General features: G+C 38.8%; 1 protein-coding gene across 3 annotated transcripts; it reads right to left on the bottom strand.

Annotated features, from left to right (window-relative positions):
- Window positions 1–437: 437 nt before the first annotated feature.
- Window positions 438–18,738, bottom strand: LOC6502253 (glutamate--cysteine ligase). 3 transcript variants are annotated; one of them, XM_032453468.2, is made up of 6 exons: window positions 18,523–18,738; window positions 17,574–18,150; window positions 3,550–4,188; window positions 2,290–3,482; window positions 2,040–2,221; window positions 438–1,754 (listed from the first exon to the last, which is right to left on the bottom strand). In XM_032453468.2, the coding sequence occupies exons 3-6, from the start codon at window positions 4,172–4,174 to the stop codon at window positions 1,565–1,567; spliced, it is 2,190 nt and encodes a 729-aa protein (XP_032309359.1). In that variant the 5' UTR covers window positions 4,175–4,188; window positions 17,574–18,150; window positions 18,523–18,738; the 3' UTR covers window positions 438–1,564. The 3 variants fall into 3 exon arrangements, with proteins under 3 accessions (XP_032309359.1, XP_014759978.1, XP_001966089.1); XM_014904492.2 differs by lacking the exons at window positions 17,574–18,150; window positions 18,523–18,738 and adding an exon at window positions 7,925–8,113; XM_001966053.4 differs by lacking the exons at window positions 17,574–18,150; window positions 18,523–18,738 and adding an exon at window positions 4,262–4,421.
- Between the last annotated feature and the right edge of the window lie 360 nt (window positions 18,739–19,098).

Raw genomic sequence — 19,098 nt, 5'->3', positions numbered from 1 at the left:
TGTTTTTTTTTGTCGTTAAAAAAATTCATAAAAATGTAAATTAAATGCCGCACACATCTTACAAATTGGCTAGCAAATTTTAGTATATAACTCTCTTTGCCTGTGGCACACATAGTTAACGCACATATGATCATATATTTCTTTTTTAAATGTATATATGTGCAATTGTATCATTCGATTTTTGATTGGTTATATCTGTCTACCGTCCCGAGCACTTCTGGCAATTCGCAATTTACTATTTTAGAGTCTAGACTAACATTCCTATCGGGGGTGTCTATCGATAACGATATATAACGGTATATAAGTACAGGGTATCGTTACAGAAGGCATTTTGTTTTTTTTTTTATATCAAAGATCCCTCGATCAATCGAAGTGTATAGTATATATATTGTATATATATATAGTGTGTATATATTTAGGGAATATATTTCAATTAGTTTTAAGATTCAACAATTTTTTTTCCGTTTATTTGCTTGCTTGTGGTCACAATAGTTGCATAAATGGTAAACCATAATAATGTATCATATCATAATGGTGAAAAAACAATCACATACACAATAAATTATAATTGCAAAAGTTCGTTCTCTGCTATAGTATTTAGTGTTTAAGTGTTTAGTGTTTTGCTTAATATATATATATCTATTTTTTCTTGTTTTTAGGCCACTTTTTAGACATGTTTGTTGTGTGGTTGTTGTTGTTTTTTTTTGTTTAACATATACATTCTATTAAAAAAAATACAAAAAAAAAAATAATAATAGTGATAAACCAAGTTACAGTTTACTTGAAATTTATAAGAATAATCATAATAAATATATATATATATAATTAAACGAAAACAAAACAAAAGTCGGCACTTAAGAAGGCCTCCTCCTGATCCTATTATCATTTTATGTTTCTTTTTTTTTTTTTGCATTTTTGTTTTTTTTTTATGTTTTTTAGCTATGTATTTTTTTTTTTGTAGGTCTTGTGGAACGGCACTTGGTTGAGATTTATCTTGGTTTTGTAGTCGGTTGGTGTATTGGTTAGTAGTTTCTAGTAGTTCCTCTTCTAACTATTGCAATCGACGGCGGCAATCGAGGGGATCACCTTGGATCCTTGTGGCGGCCAGAGGAGTCCTTCGATGCCCTACGCCCTTAACCGGCTGGCAGTCCGATCCTCTCCGCCTCCTCCTGCCTGCCTGGTTTTTCTTCATCAGCCGCATAACATTTGTCCACAATTAGGATTCCGGTGCACACACACTAATTGTTATTTTCATCTTCCTTTAAATTATGCTATAAAAATAATATTGATAAATGTTGCCGCTTCTTCATCCGCTTCAGTCCGTCCCATCTCCGATCTCCGATATCCGGTCCGGTTCTGGTTCTGGTTTCTTTTTTTTTTGGTCCACTTTGCTCAGCTGAAGCTCTATGCCTTGGCTCTGCAACACTGCCACTCTACAACATCCTCATCCATAACATCCACACCATCATCATCATCACGGACCATCATCACAAAACCCGAATCACATTCGCCACCGGCCGCCCCGGGCCAGCTGCGTTGGACGCGTCCGTAGCGCGCTCCTCAATCATTTCTCCTCGCAGCAACCGTTCTTGGCCAGCTGCTTCTGCAGTGCCGGCGGAATGAACTCTTTCGTCTTCGTCTTGGAATGATAGCCCTGGCCGAGGAGTGCCGGCTCCACGTGCTTGCCCTCCTGGATGGTCTGGATGCGCTTCAGCAGATCATAGTTGATGCTCTCGCTCACCACAGAGTCTTGTCTGGAAGTGGAAGTGGGAAGTGGTGATAAGGTTAATAATAGTTCTTAAAAAAGGTTTAAATAGTAAGTTAATTGTTTAAAAATATTTTTTAATTTAAAAAGTATCAGAAACTAAGTAACTTGTCCTAAATTTCTTGAATTTTCAGACTCCTTATCTTTAAAAATTAATTAAAATAAATAATGAGTTAAAAATTCTTCATTCTAGGTCTCTGATAGGAAGTTTCCATTTGAAATTACATTTAAAATATATATTTAGAATGTCTATTATCTCCGAACTATAACTTACTTGTAATCCGGATGACTGAGCACCTGCTCCCGCATCCAGGTGGCCGTGGTGATCAGCTCCCCGGCGGCACGCTTCTGGATGAAGCGCAGATACTGCTCGATGGTGCAGTGGGTGTCGGTGTCCACCTCCATGGACTGCAGATAGCTGCGGATCAGCGGCACCAGACCCGGAAACACATTGGGCTGTTGGACAGAGAGGATCAGTTTTAGGGATCAGTTTTCAAAGGATTTAAACTCCAAGAGAGACTAACCTTTCCGTTGAAGATCTCGTTGATGGAGAGGAGCTGGAAGAGCTCGTTCTCCTCGTCATCGGTGTCGGTGTGATCGCTGTCGGCGCCGTTGGAGAGGCCATTGGTGGTGCCGTTGGAGGTGCCATTGGTCTTGCTACTGCCATTGGTGGCGGCGTGTCCATTGAGTTTCGGGGCGGAGGAGCCATTGGTGAGGGGCTCGTCGATGTCGCCGTTCTCGCTGCCACTTCCGTTGGCCAGTCCATTGCCGTTTCCATTCTCCAGGACAGTAGCTCCTCCTCCGTTCAGAGTGGCCTTGCCATTGGCCTGAGCCTGCGCCTCGGCCTGGGCACGGGCATTGGCCTTGGCGGCCCGCTGCTCGGTGGTCTTGGAGGACTTGCGGAACCAGAACTTCTCCTTGCGACAGGCATCCCGCTTCTGGGCCGTCTGCATGTTCTCGTCCACCTTGCTGATCGGCGTCAGGAAGTTCAGTTGGTACGACAGGATCACCCGAGTGAGGAGCACCACAAAACAGACAATGGCCGCGTTCTCGAAGTCACTGATCTGGGCCTCGCAGGGCCGGAACTCCACCCGCCAGCCGATGGAGCTGTTGGGCGGCGGTGGCTTGAAGCGCATCGTCTGCCAGTTGGTCGACTGGATGTTCTCGAAGTGGTCCGTGTCCTCGTTGTCGTTCTGGTTGACCTTCTCGCTGAAGAGCGACACCGTGTCCCGGATGAACAGATGGGCCACATGCTGGGCCAGCAGATGATCGATTCCTCCATCGATGAGTCGCTGATAGACCGCATCGTCGTAGGTCAGCGGCACATCATTGTACTTGGCGCCCTCCGGGGAGAGGTAGGAGTCGATGGAGTCGTAACGCGACTTGGCGATCCGGAACTTCTGGTTCTTCAACGGTGCCAGGCCGCGCTCCTCCTCCGTGCGGCAGTCCACCGAGGAGCTGATCACGTTCCAGCGACAGTCTGACTCGGTCAGGTAGCCGCGATAAATGGGCGAGGCGGCGGTCAGGGCCAGCATGATGGGGCACAGGGGCGCCAGCTGGTCGTAGAGGCGACGCGCCTCCGTGATGTTGCAGGCCTGGAAGGTCAGCTGGAGGCAGCAGCAGCCCATGCCGAAGCCCATGGCGTCCAGCAAGACCACATCGGGCTCCCCTGGCGGAGCTCCCTCCACGGGCAGCTTGGTCTTCGCATCCTTGAACACTGCCGGAGGAGAACCATAGGAATTAGTTAGAGATTCCAGGATCAAGTTCAAGACTGGCGCACTCACCCTTCAGTTTGATGGAAACTTTCTCGCCGCGACGCTTCCGAATGTTACGGGTGAGGGTCTTGAAGCGCGGATGACCCGGAAAGATGGCCTCATCCGGGAAGTACAGCGACCTGGCCGAGCTGAGGGGATCCTCTGGACGGGGCTGGGCCAGCGGGTAGGTGAAATTGGGTGCACCCAGCCGGGGGAAATTGGTGATGGACATGACGCACTCGTCGCTGCCCAGCAGCTCGGTGACCTCCTCGCGACGGTAGCGCATATTGGCCTCCACCAGATTGAAGTGGGCCATCAGGCCGCCGAAGGGCTTGCCGGGCGTGCCCTCGATCATGTAGGCACCGTACTCGGGACGCCACAGGGACTTGACGCCCTTGGGATCGGCCTGCTCCTTCTCGTTGAGCTCGGCGAGGAGGTCCTGGGCGCGCAATGCCACACGGGCCACCTTCTTCTCATCATCGAACTTGACGATGATGTACTCGACCTCGTCGCCCCACTTGAGGATGTCGCCCTGGCGATCCTTCAGTCTGTGGTAGAGGTTGATGAACTGATTGACGCCGTGCTCGCGGACATGATCCGCCAGCGCCTTGGTCTCCTCCCAGGATAGTGGGCTGCCCTCGCTTAGTAGACCCATTTCAGCAGTTCGTTCTGGAAGAGATCGGTAGAGACACAGGAGATATGTTAGTCAGAGGATGGGATACTAGGCTACTAGCCTACTAGCCTACTGCTACTAGGCTGCTAGGAGGAGAAGGAGTATCAGTCGGCGGGTCGGCAACTGTGTCGCACTCTTCAATTTAGACTATCTCTCGAATATCTCGCATCTATCCGTTATCCGTTATCCGTATCTGTATCCGTATCTGTTCTGCCTGCCGTGCCCCGACCTGACCTGACCTGTCCTGTCCGAATCCAAGTCTACTTTTCTGATGATCGCTGGGTGACATCTCGCCCGGAATGCCCCGACTACTAAGACTACTACGGCGCCATAACTCAAGAAATACTACAGCCAAGGTGGTAGTACCAACATATGTAAGGAACTATCTAAGTATCTAAGTATCTTATCTAAATAGTGGGATCTAGTGATATAATCTCTAGCTATCATTGAGATACTATAGTTTAGGCCTTTTATTAGAGGGTTTCTTGAAATGAAATAATAATAAAAACAATAATAACCTTTTACACACAAAGTTCAAAAGAAGATCTTCAAAAAAGCATGCTTTTTGGGACTTATAGACATTATTTCCAAGGGAAGTCCCTAAAATACTTTCAAGATATGATAATCAAGCCTTTTAAAAGGAATTTTCAGTTTAAAAATCCAATAAATATCTTTTTAAATGTAAAAAATCGACATCAGATTGAAAAAAGCATGCTTTTTGTGTAATTTGTGTTTAAAAAAGATTGAGTTTCTTGAAGAAAGCACCCCAGAGTGGAAATAATAGTCTCTAGATAGGCTTATCTATCATATTTATGAGGTTTTAAGATTAAATAATAAATAAATATAATTTTTAGAGAAAAATATCCAAGATTCTTAGAAAAAAGCATGCTTTTTGAAACTTTTTGGTTCAAAATTAGCAGATTGTATTGGATAAAAGTATCAAAATACGATTTTCTATTGTTTTAAGTGGGTTTTATATAGAACAATAAATAAATTTGCTTTTAAAAATGAAAAAAGCAAAGTTTCTTTGAAAAAAGCATGCTTTTTGTAATATTCTTTCTATAACTAATAGATCTAATTTCCAAGGGAAGCCTTCCAAAGTGGAATTAATAGACTCCATTTAATGGAGTTTTGAGATTAAATAATAAACAAATATACCTTTCAAATGAAAAAAAGCAAAGTCCCTGTTGGAAAAAGCATGCTTTTTGTAATTTAATGTTAAAATCTAACAGATATTCTTGGATAAAAGTGTTAAGATATGATTATATATCTTTTCTAGAATAAATAATAAATAAATATACCTTTCTAATGAAAAAAAGCAAAGTCCCTGTTGGAAAAAGCATGCTTTTTGAAGCTCTTTGTGGGAGACTAATAGATATAGCTTATGAGGGAAACTCCCTATCTACAATTAAGCGATAAATGCCCATAAATGCCTTCTCGATATGATTATACAATTATGACTGTTACTGTAGAGTGTAATTGTTACCCTGAAAGTCATTCAATTCCCGATGCTCGTTCTATAGACTGTTTCCGACATTACGCAATTCCACAATCGAATCGAAAAAAGGCAGAAAAAAAAACAGAAATGCAATCGAAACAAAATGCAATTGCAGTTTGCAGTTTGCAGTTTCAGTCTACAGTTTGCAATTTTCAATTTGCAATTTGCAATTTGCATTTCCACAAGATTGCATAAACAAAAAAAAATTAAGCAAAGAAGGAATTTGCACAACTTGATGATAAATTAGAAAAATTGTAAGACGAAACGCAGATTCTCTTCTAGTTCTTGGAAGAATTCTTCCCATTCTAAGTCCTAGACATTGAAACTTGAGTTTCGATTGGAAATCTTATCAATTTTTGGAATAAAAATCAAAAAACTGAAGCCATAAATAAAGTTTATGTTTTATAATTATTATTATTATTTTTTATATTTTTTTAGCTACTAAAATATAATAGTTAGTTATTAAATTTTTAGAAAACGAAGCTCTTGAGATGCTAGTTGAGGAAGGTCAGTGTTACATATATTTTGAAATTAAACGAAAAAAAAATAATGATTTTTTATGCTTTTTTTGGAAAATGAAAATCCGAAACTCTTGAGTCAATGCCCTTCCTTCCCCCCTGAAATCAATTAATCGAAACAGGTGCCTGCCGGATGGATGGATGGATGGAGGGAATGGGAATGGGAATGGGAATCGATTCCATTTGAAGTGCATTTTGTATTGTTCGGTTCCTTTCGGTTCCTTGGACTTGACACTCGCTCACAATTTACAGCATTTGACTCAATTAATTGATAAGCGACTCGACTAGTAATCAAATAATTGATAAGATTCCCCACTCTCTTTACTGTTTTTGTTTTTGGGGAATTAATTCCACACACATGCGTCCGATTCGGATCGCAAAGTGAATAAATAAAAATAATATATATTATATATATTTTTAGTCTGATTGAATCATATTCTGGAGGAGAGTGAGTGCCGGAGGTGTCGGGGCGAATGCGCAGATTTACGATCCAACCACTCTAGAGAAAAAAATAACACTTCAAATGGAGGGGTTAGAAACCTATGGTTTCTAAAATCAAAATAAAGCAACCAAGAGGATAGGATTGGCCAAGTCAAGTGACTGAGGAACTGTGGCCTGTAATTTTTTTGGCCAAAAAAAAAACAAACTACGCCAATTACAGTGGAATGTGGAGTGTCGGATTTGGGTTCTCAAGGTGCTTGTCCAAGATATCAGGTTGACAGCCACCAATCGGAAATCCAATCCCATTCCACTCCACTCCAATCCACAATCCAATCCATTATATATCGGATCGCCAGTTCTATTCTGGGGTTCATTGAACCAAAATCGGGGCTGTTCTTGACAAAAAGAAAACCTCAAACTGTCTAGGGGGTAGTGCTATTACAAGACTCTAAAAAAACTATTCATGTAATACAAGAAAATATTATAGAAATGTAATATTTTATAAGGGTTTGTGAGGATGTTAGTTATTTTAAATAAATCTTTCTTTAAAAGATCTTTAATTTGTTTTTTTTATAAAAGAGCGTTTTTTAAGTCATGTGTAGATTTAGTTTTTAAAGTCTAAAGTTTAAGCCTAAAATCTATTAAGTTTTTTTTGTATTTCACAATTATTATAAACATTTCATTTAATTTTTTAAATGTAAACATCATTATCACCGTTTTTAGCTATAAAATCACAATTCATTATTTTTAGGATTTTGTAAAAAAAAAAAGTCTAAACAAATATTTAAAAACTTGTTAAAAAAAACGCGATGGGAACAATAAACAATAAAATTTCAATGTTTTAAAAATGAGTTTAATATTTAAAAAAATATGTTTTTTTTGTAATTAAATAAATAACAAGAATTTAAAGAAAAAATAAATTTAATATTTTATTCATAAGTAGTCTATAGTTTCTCATTAAGTATTAATTATTTAATAAAAGTTTGAACTTAATTTTGTATTCAAATAGTAAGAAATAATTCACTTTTCTTTTGAATTTAAAACATTTTTCTTTGTTAATTTTCATTAAAGATTGAAACAAAAAATTGTATAAACTTAAAATAAAAAAAAAGTTATTTACACTAAAAAAAAAAAACTAAAACTTTCTTCTACAAATATATTTAAATTTTAATATACAATTTTTTTTTTTTTTTTTTTGAATTTTTTTAGGAACTTTTTTAGGAAAAAATCACACACTTGAAAAACAAAACACTTTAAATTCGCAGGAGGTAGTACCTTTTTATTTCGAGTGTATGGCACTAGTTGAAGTCTGAGACGGAGCGCGATTCACTTCCGATGCGGAGCAGTGTATGGATTTGGATTAAATTTTAAAAAAATTGGAAAATTAATGGAAGTAATGCTCGAGACTCGGCTGGGAAGTTGCCACAGCTGGTTGCTCCACTTTTTGGTCGCTCCACGGCCGAACGGCGACTGAATTTATACTCGGCCAGACTCCAGGTTATGACGGGCCTGGTCCGCTGCTGCCGGCGATGGCAATGGCGATGGCGATGGCGGCGACGTCGGCAGTCGACGCTGACGCTGGCGACTCTCTGCCTCGGCGAAGAAGAAGCCACCATCCAACCACCCAACCACCCAACCGTCCAATCACCACCCCATCCGGCGGAGCGGAGTCATGAATCCATCAATGGGAATCGGATCACAGAGGTGAGGGGGCCTGGACTCCGCCGAGTCCAACTCAAGAGCCACCTATTATAGAGGACTGGACTGGACTGGACTGGACTGGAGGCTTCCTATCTCGGAACGATCGGTCGTAAACAGCGAAACACCGCCCGAGCCGATTCAAGTGCCATTATAATTATTTGCCCTCTAATTTATTGTATTCCATCAAAGAATAAAGAATTTTTGCGAATCTCTGGAAGTAATCTGTAGAGTTGGTAGTGTGGTGGAAAGGGTTTACATTATATATAATATATAGTATATATATTATAGCATATTTATAGATTTCGGCGAGAATTTGATTTATCGCTGAGGCGGGCTATAAAGATTGGAGGATTGTCGGATCTGGAGGAGGAGGAGGATTGGAAACCACCTACCTCTACCTGTCCACAAAATACTCCAACCGACATCTCTGAATAATAAATAACTCAAGCCAATCAACTGGCTTTCGGGAATTTTATAATTCAATTTTATATTATGGGCGAGAGGAAACGCATAGATTTCATTCCCATTCTCAAGAGGGCTCCCTCCCTCCTTCAATATATCATTCAATCGGACGGATTGTTGGTTGAAAGTCTAAATCCGTACATGATTCAATGATTGAAAGTCAATGGAATCGGATCGGATCGGATCGGATCATTTTCACACGAATCTTTGGCTGGTAAACAGTAGTACTCCGGAATACCAGGTGCTTGGTCAGTTTAGTTCTGTTCAGAGCAGGTGAGTCGCCAGTTGAGAAATTCTATACTTATTTTTAATTATAAATATATATATATGGTTTATGGGGATATATCATATGATATTTGTAAGGCCTATCCAAGGCCACCACTTCCTCTCTATTTATATCGATTGCCCGGAAGGCTTATCGCCTGTTTTTATTCCAACAACTTAATCTATTTATACCGAGTGAGGTGTATCATCTACCTGGACTACCACTTATCATCCTAATTTCTGCACTCCAGGCCGCACAATTTTTGTATCTCTGGCCGGCAATCCACCCGAACCTGATTAAGAAGTGGCCAGAAATAGGAAAACAAGAGTACTATCCTCGAGTATGCACTCAAACAGTATCTCTCTCCTGATTTTCCATATACATATATACAGTGCCGCTCAACTGAATAGGTTTGAAAATTATTTCTTCTATTTTTATTTCTCTCTTTGTTCCTATGGCATTTGTGCATTCTTTCTTTTTTGTTTTGAACATTCATTTGTTTTCTCATAATATGAAAACAAAAATTTAACGGGTTGTATGCAACGGTAAATCAGAATTTTGCTTTCATCGTGAAATTCGCTAAATGTGTGTTCTATTTTTGGCTCATCTGATTAGGTTGGACAACTTTGACTTCACTTTGTGACTGACTGCGTGATTGAAAACATATAATTTCTTTTGTTTACTTAAATCTAAAGTAATTGCTACAATTTTTTTTTAATATGGGTCGCGGAAAATCTTTAACCGATTTTGAAAAAGGTCAAATTAAAGGCTATATTGAATCTGGCCTAAAACATAATGAAATAGCAAAGAAGATTGGTCGAAGTCAAAACGTGGTAAGCAATTTTCTTCGTAATGAAGCCGATTACGGGAAAAAAATGATAGGAGGAAAAAAATATGCTACGACGGCATCAGAGAGGCGATTAATCCTTCGAACTGCTTCGAATTCCCACCTGTCTGCCAGTAAAATCAGGGATGAATGCGGTGTAAATGCTAGTTTGGCAACGGTAAAACGAGTTATTCGGAGTGCTAAACACTTAAAGAGATTAAAAATAAAAAAAAAACCTCCTCTCAATGATGCACGGAAGGAAGCGCGACTTCGATTTGCGCGGGATCACATGACATGGAACAAGGAGTGGAAGGCTGTGGTCTTCTCCGATGAAAAAAAGTTCAATCTCGACGGACCGGATGGCTACAACTATTATTTTCACGATATGCGAAAAGAGGAATGCTTTTTGAGTCGTCATCACTCCTGTACAGGAGGCGTAATGGTTTGGGGAGCCATATCGTTTTATGGAACTTGCGAGCTGCAGTTTGTTTCATCAAAGATGAATGCAAATGTCTACAAGACTGTGCTCCAAAAGGCTTTTCCCCAGTTTTCCGAAATTTTTGGACCTATTCAATGGACGTACCAACAAGACAACGCCCCCATCCATACAGCCCGGGTTACAAAACAGTGGATTAAGGACCAGAATGTGAACTTGCTCGAGTGGCCGCCATACTCCCCAGACATAAATATTATCGAGAACATTTGGGGACTTTTATCCAGGAGAGTGTATGAAGGGGGAAGACAATTTCAAGACTCGGCAACCCTGGTTGAAGCGATTAAAAAAGCCTGGGCAACTATTTCACTGAGTGAAATTGAAAAATATTACGATTCCTTATCAAATCGAATGTTTGGAATAATTAAGAATAGGGGGGGTCATACCAAATATTAAATAATTCAGAAATAATGTCTTTTATTCTTTAAGTTACCAAGTACCATGAAATATTGCTGTGAATAATTTTTTTTAATAGTTTTGTTGGTCAAACCTATTCACTTGAGCCAAAAATAATGTAGGTTTTCAGCTATGTTTTTGAAAAAAAAATAAAAAAAATATAAAAACCAAACCAAAAAAAAAAAAACTTTTGTATTTTATAAAGAATTGATCGTTTTACTTAAAAAAAATTATTTGGTTTAAATCCGAGTGCTCGTTATGAAGATATTATGTTCTAAGTCTAAAAAAGAAGTCAAACCTATTCAGTTGAGCGGCAGTGTATAGATATAGGTTCCCATGACTGCCATGACTGCCTTGCCTGCCTTGACTGCTGGCTTACTGCGATGCAAATGCGCTTAGATAAGTTTCAATTGCACAAGCGTGTCTTCCCATCCCATCTACCCATCTACCCCCACCTTCCATGTATCAGTCCCAGGTATACCTGGCCATACCACCACCCTAGAGACCAGAGCCCAGAGACCAGAGACAGCAGGGCGGTTAGATAAGCGGGAACCAAGTACCCCTCATTTGGTAATTGCATTCCCCAGCGCAGCAGGTAGTTCGGAGGAATGCTTACGGAATCTCAATTTTTATCTTTCGCTCTGGATTAGGCCAATTACGGAAAGTTAGGATGGGTTTCTTGCTTGCTTTCTTAATGGATTTTTATTTGTAAGACTTCTGAACTAGAAATGGCACCAAGGAGACCAGGATATATCGGTTTTTTATCGGTTTTGGAAGATAATTAAAAATTATTGAAGGTTTGAGATGGTTTTGGCTTTGGTTTTCATCATTTTGTTTTAAATTTCATCATTTTTAAACAATATAAACCATATCATATAAGAAATACAAACAATTCAAGAGATAGTATAGGATATATCGATATTTTATCGATTTTGGGAGATATTTTGGAAATTATTGAAGGGCAAGACTGTTATTGTTTATATTTTCATCATTTTTAAACAATATCATATAAGAAAAATACAAAGAAACTAAGAGATAGTTTTGGAATATATCGATATTTTATCGATTTTTTAGATATTAGTAAGCTTCTGAGTGCTAAGTGTTCGATTTCTTATTTGATTTTATGTTTTTTATTATAGATAGGATAGAAAATGAGAAAAATAAACCCAAAATCATATGAATTTAAAAGATATTAGACTCTAATTGCAGATATTAATCGATAAACTTCGATAATTTTGACAAGTTTCATTGTTTTTCTAGTTTTCGTAGTTTTTTTTTAGTAATTCCCCTTTAGTTTGTTGAAACTAACCTATCCCAACCATAATAATTCCCATTTGGCACTTAATCGCATAGCTATTTGAGTTCTATTTATGTCTTTTATGGTTTCAAGTATTATTTTCATGAATATTTCTTGAGAAATAGACTTTTTTGAATAGTATTTGAAAGAAAAACATGACTTAAAACCAATTAAAAATCCATAAAATGTAAAACATAACTAGGAATAATTAAATCTTTTAATAAATCCCTTTTCCCAAGATAGTATCTATATTTCTGACTGTCTAATCTGTTCTATTCTATTCTCAGTCTCAGTTCTAAATTCTAAATGAAAAGAGCACATTTGATGAAATGATTTTCTCACGATTTCTGATATTATTCAGAGAGATCGCCCCTTTGATCTACCTGCTCGCGCCGAGTATGCTAATTAATTTGTAAATTCAAACTTTAGCACGTTTACCTCGCATGCTAGATACAAAGATACAAAGATACTCGTGCTCTCAGATACATAGATGGATCTGTAGCTATTAGATGCGAATGGGAATGGGAATGCGATTCCTCGGGACGCTCCTGACCCACGCAATTGAAATCGCCGAAGGGCAGCAGCCACTTTTGTGTTTTTATTTTTTCTGGCGATTTTTTTTGCTTATTTTCTGCCATGTCATATGAAAACACACAGTAACCGCCGAAGCCAAAAATGATACCAACTTGAGAGTGTGTGTGAGTCACTTTTTATTTTCGAGCAAAGTGGGGATACTTTTTCGGCAAGTGTGTCGACTGATGAGTCACTTTTTGCGAGAGAATCAGCCTTTTTTTCACGGTGCAGTGAGTGATTGACTGACTGATTGACTGACTGGCGGACTGACTGACTGATAAGAGTCATATGGCCCAAAAACTGATTAGAAATTATCGTTTTCGGCCCAAGGTTTCTCAGTTCGAGTTAAGGTTTTCCCTGAGAACCCCAAACGCAATTTCATATTTATTTTTTTTTAACACTTTCAAGGGGTTTTTTGTTGTCAGATTCCTACACTGAGATATCAATCACCATCACAACATCCTCCTTCCCACAAAAAGAAAAAACAATTTATGAATAGTTTGTTATCAAAACTAAACCTAATCAAAAATTATTCCTATTAGTTCCTCACAGAGTTCAATAAATCATTGGGATTTGGGATTTATGAGTCATAAAGATTTTCTCTCACTGTAGACAGTGAAACAGAACTGCAATTCGAATGCGGAAAGAGGAAAATTGAAAATGGCAAACAAACTGGCAGACAAACACAAACATTCAGGGTCACGGCAAATACAAAACAAATGAAATAGAAAACAAAAAGCGTTTCTGCGATCCATCAGATACAATTACTAAATATTCACACACTTTGTTGGAAAAAGATGAGACATGCAGCATAAGGAAGCGCGACAGCAGTTCCGAGGCAAGTAAGTGCATTGCGAAAAAAATAATAAGATAACAAGCAGATTACGTATACGCCTCATAAACCGACTCGCCACAGTCGTCGTCGTCCGTCGTTGGACTTGAAATTGCGACGTAATAAATTTCTATTTGGCCAACAAATTCTCAGACAATCAAGAGGGCGGTTAGGGCGGGGGCGTGTGCCCTTTGAGGTTCCAAGTTGCAACTTATAGAGGGCGAGAATGTGCCCATATGGGAACCAGGACACCAGGACACCATGCCGTGTGTCTCGGAATTTCAAATCCAAGAATGAAAAAAAAAAAAAAAACAATTTATTAATTCCCTAATTGATTGCCGGTCGATGGAGCCGGGGTTTCCAGGGGACAGCGAAATTAATTATTCAAAGTCCACCCCCCTCGAGTAATGTCATTCTTTTTTTTCATAAAAAATGCAAGAGTTTATTCCATGTTTGGTTAGTAATTTAATTTTATTTAGTGGACTTTTTAGTAGACTTATTAGACTTCTATTCCTCTGAGATGACTTGTAGAAGAGACCCAAGAGTGCTGGCATTCTGACAAGATTTCCATCTGGCTTTGTTTCTTTGGGCTCTTTGCAGTCAAAAATCATTCATTTAGCAGGTCTCTGTGTATATATATTTGTTTATTATATTGTAGAAATTAACAAACGTTTATTAAAATGGCAATCACCCCATGAACAGCCCCCCATCCCTCCTTCTGATATTTCCAAATGACAGGAGCACGTGTTCACTCTCCTCTTCCGATGGTTTAATCAATTTTGGGACTTTTTTTGCGTTTTTTTTTGCTTTTTTTTTGTTCGAGATGCACTTGTGCAAATGAATGCGTGTTTGTCAACAAATATGTATAGTATAGCGAGGCTATACTGTGTACAAATGACGAATATCTGACTCGGTTGCTGTTTAATTAGTCGAAAGTCAGCGAAACAGAGCCCCTGTTGGTGGGCCTAATTGCGTAAAATAGAGTGCAAATAGAATGTGTTTGAATAGCAGAAGTGACGCACTCTCCCTTCTGCCAACCGAAAATAAATAAATAGTTGAAACAATCGAATAGAATCTGCAATCAGGGGAGGGGCAACTTAATACATCAGTTTGCAGTGTCGAGTGCCATATTCCGTCATATTCCTCACATAAAACATTTGCCCAACCAGATGTGTTTTTCATACAAATGGCATTGTTTCTGGGGAAAAAAATAGTGCAGATTGTTATTGAAATTTGCTGGCAAATCAAATAAACAACCAGACCAGCCCCCTAGCTCTATAAAAGTCAGGGATATCAGAGTCCATGCCATCAGTTGGACTACAAATCACAACCAGAATAGAGATTTGGGAAGGTGACTCCTTCCCCTGTAACTCTTCCTAAGTTTTATTTTCCTAAATCGTAAAATTAATAAAACAATCTAGAGTCTAATTCCAGTGCAAAACAACAAAAGGCAGTCATAACGTTACAAAAAAACAACAAAAAAACAATAAAAAATGCGACTTATCGCATTTGGTTGCTAAAATTTATTTCCTGGCGACGACATTTAATTATCGAGTGGGAAGGGGGCATTCAGGGGTTAAATTTAAAAGGAGGGAATCACTGAGACAGGATAAGGAGTATTCCCATTTAAGATAAACCACAGAACTCCCCCAATAAGTCATCATAATGAGAGAAATTCATTGAAATCATTCATTTTTTAGAGTTATTTTGGCATTTTTGGACTTTTGTGGGTTGGGGGGAGTTATTTTAGAGTCTGTTTCTTAATTGTTTGGCAGCACGAAGACTGAAAAGTAATACAAGGACACCGGGCTGACAGCCAAACACAACCAAACACAACAAACACCACAATCAGAGGCAGTATAGCCATAAAAATAATTGCCCAAAATGAATTGCGCATCGAAAAAATGGTCACCGGAGGGCGGGAGGGAGTTTTTAACCAAGGCTACTACACGGCGAGAAATACATAGGTAATAAGAATATACTAATTAAGGTAGTTTATTGTAGTTTTTACTTAAGAATTCAAGAAAAATAGTCATCTTTCTAAGTAAATATTACAGAAAAGTTATCAAAATTATTCATAAAAATTGTCTTTTTTATAAATATCAATATAATGATTTATTTAAATTCATGTTAAAATTTAATAATAAGTATCTGATTAATTGCATTTATGATTAAACTCTAAAAAGTCAGCATGATTAGTGAGCATATTGTAGTTTTTAAAAATAAACAACAAATGATGACAAATAAAATAAATAAAAAGGTTAAAAATATGCAATAATCATGCTGAAAAGTTAAAGATAACAGACTATTGTTTAAAAAAATATAAAAAATAATAACAAAAATACAAGTTTAATTATTTATTTCTTTAATTTTAGGAACTAATGTATATATTATTTATAAAAATTCAACATATTTACTAAAAAATTAATGCAAATCACCATTATAAACTATTTTTCTGCACAATTTTAGAGATAAAAACTATGAAAAAAATACCATATCTTTCAGTGTATCTCCAAATCATGCCAAGATTAACATTAATAATTAACAATTTCTTTCAGTGTAAGTGGGACTGGAACATGACAATGAACGGGATTAGACGAGACGGCTCAATAAATGCGCACCGCCCGAGGCAAGGCCGCCCAAGGCCACCTATCTGCGCGGGGCATACAGGGCGTATGCGTAATGTACTTATCCGAGTGTCACTGTATGGGTATCTTGTATCTATTAGATACTATAGTATCTAAAGTGTTGGAGAGTCAAGTCATGGTGCGATAATAATTGCAAATGTCACAACAACAACAACAACACTGAAGAGCTCTGATTGCTTTTCGCACGCTGGCCTGATATCGAAAAACTAACAGTAATAATTGATCGTGATGCGTGAGTGAGGGAGATGGCTGATCAGAAGAGAGGTGGGGCAGGTTGGGGGGGGGTTGGCTGGGAGCAAGGCAAGGGCGTGAGAGAGAGCGTGAGTGAGAGTGAGTCATGTGAATAATTCGTGAGATATTTTTGCATTCTCATGCTGATAGATCAGGAATACAGAAGAGCGATATGTTGTTTTTGTTTCTCCGCTATCTTCTTCTTGACTTTCTCAATTTCCTTACCCCACTATTTCTCCACTTGGCCTTTGCATACTCTGGTGAAATACATTGGAGACTAATAGCGCTCTCTTAGCCCCCACTCTCTCTTACCATCTCTCGCTCTCTCTCTCTCCGGGGATCTTTATCAGAGAACGGTTTCTGTGAAAAGGAATACCCCCACATGGCGTATGAGCAATGTGTGACGTCACTTAATTATTATGCCTTACTATAATGGAATGACTCGACAAATCCATTCGTATGGAGGTGGGTGGGGGGAGTATCTAGCCACTCGATTCTATTTTTTCACTTTCGATTGGTCACGCCAGCTTGGCTCGGCGTATGGGAATATGCCAGAAGTTTCCACCCAAGGTCGACCTCCCCTCACCCCCCACTACCAAAAAAAAAACGCCTGCGGAAGCAATGAAAAGGGGGAAGTGTAAATCGCATGCACATAAATTTCTATGGAAAACAACAACAACATACGAACGAATGTCAAGGCTGTAACCGCAACTATGGAGGGGGGGCTAGGGGGGAGGTACTTAAAATCGAATTGCCGGGTAATTACAGACCAAACAACATAGAAAATCAATACAAAATAGTTGGCCGGCCGGGTAATTACGCATTTACAAATTATTAGCAATGACAATCATGGAATTAGATTAAAAATAAATATTTAAAAAATATATTATTTTTTTAGGTCCTTTCTTTTTTTATAAACTAGTTTAAAGCAGTTAAGAATTTAAAATTTTTCTAATAATATTTAATAGAATTTCTTGTAACTCCTATTATTTTCCCCTCTGCTGTAGCCGGGCCAGACCAAGGCCTTGCCACTTTGACCCCCGCGAGCGAAATCATTATAAAAACCTGCCCAGTCAGCGATTTAAGCTCGTGTTCGTTAAAAAAAATAAAAAATAAATAAAAAATACAACAAATTGTGGCAGCAACTACCAAAAAAAAAAAAAAAGAAACAACAAGAACCACACCAGGTAGCACACTTACCGGCAAAAAATGAAAATATGAAGAAATAAGAAGAAGAAGATGTGGGGGCCGCTCAGCTGTTGCTCTGGCGACTCGGTATCAGAATCGAAGGAATATAGCGGCACAACAAATGTGACCTCCTTTTCGGTCTCTTGGCTCTCTTCTCTTAGTCGGCGGGTGACACTGCTCCTCCTCTGTGCACTTTTCCACTCACTCTCTCGCTCTCTCTCTTGCTGTGTTGCTCTCGGCAGGCGTTTGTGGGGGGCGGGTGGGTGGTTGTATACGTCTGTGTGTGTGTGAGTGTAGTATTGCTGCAGTTGTGTAATCTGCAGTTTGCCGAATTTCCCGCTGTTTTTCTCGTCTTCACTTTTCAATTTTCCCGATGCACGATTTTCGGGGGCTCTTTCTGATAGATAGCTCTTTTTTTTTTTAGATAATTTGGCTAAATCATATATTCACAAATAAAAAAACACAAAAATGTGCGGGACAGGTCGCGTGTTTTTCTTTTTTTCTTGTATGGTTTATCCCCCCTTTCGTCTCTCTTTTGGGATTTTCCTTCCTTTTTTACAGCTGCGATTGCGGCGTCAGCTGCTGGGGGCTGCTCTTGTAAACAGATATTTATTATATGGCGGATATAATATGGTGTGGCGGGGGTGGAGAGAGGGGAGATGATGGATGTGCAATTGCGACAGGTTCTTTTTGGCTTGTTAATAATAGAATATGCGGCTGACACCGGAATCAAATCCGAAATCCGAATCACGGTCGAATTTTTTAAACGCGAAACGTGCTCCCTCGGCCGGAAAGGTTCTTTCCAATTGAGAAGTGTGTGTTTGCTTAGCGAGTGTGCGCTGGTGTGGGTGCGTGGAGCGTGGTGCGGGAGTGTTGTGTGTGCGAGAGTGTGTATTTCACAATAATTTTTACACTCAGCTCCAAAGATTTATTATATTTTTTAAAAGATATTTCTGTTTACCGCCTAATTGCACTAATTAATTTTGGTCGGGTTATGGTATAAATATGATATTGCGTTTCCTGCCGCCAAAGTGTAAACGCGTAAACAGCGCAGCGCGATATTAACACAAACGAATTAAAACGCTCCACTTTAACGCGCGGCTATTTATGTAAAAAAACAACGTACGAAACCTTAAAAACAACAACAATTTACACCAGTGTGACCATGTGCGGTCGCATTGAAATATACTAAAAATAGTACTAAAAGTGAAAGAATCGATCTAGTTTGGTCACACTAACATATGAAGCATTAACCCATTGATGGCGGTTAACTTTAAGGAAGGTTCTGGAATAAATAATTTCATAATAATTGAAATATAATCTAGGATATCAAGATATACATTTCATCATTAAATTTGGATAAAAGATTCGTATAGTTCTAAAGGATTTGAGCCTTCAATGGTTCTTAGTATGCTTTTAGGATGTAACTTGAATATTTTATTTAAATAACTAATTCTTTTCAAATTGCAGGTGTTAAGGAACTCTTAAAGGATTTTAAGATCCAAATTGTTCATTTTCTATTAAAATTCAATTAAAA

The sequence above is a fragment of the Drosophila ananassae genome, chromosome XL, assembly GCF_017639315.1.
Source record: "Drosophila ananassae strain 14024-0371.13 chromosome XL, ASM1763931v2, whole genome shotgun sequence".
NCBI classification, from domain to species: domain Eukaryota; kingdom Metazoa; phylum Arthropoda; class Insecta; order Diptera; family Drosophilidae; genus Drosophila; species Drosophila ananassae.
The sequence above is the reverse complement of the archived record's forward strand: the minus strand, read 5'-3'. Positions and strand labels throughout refer to the sequence as shown.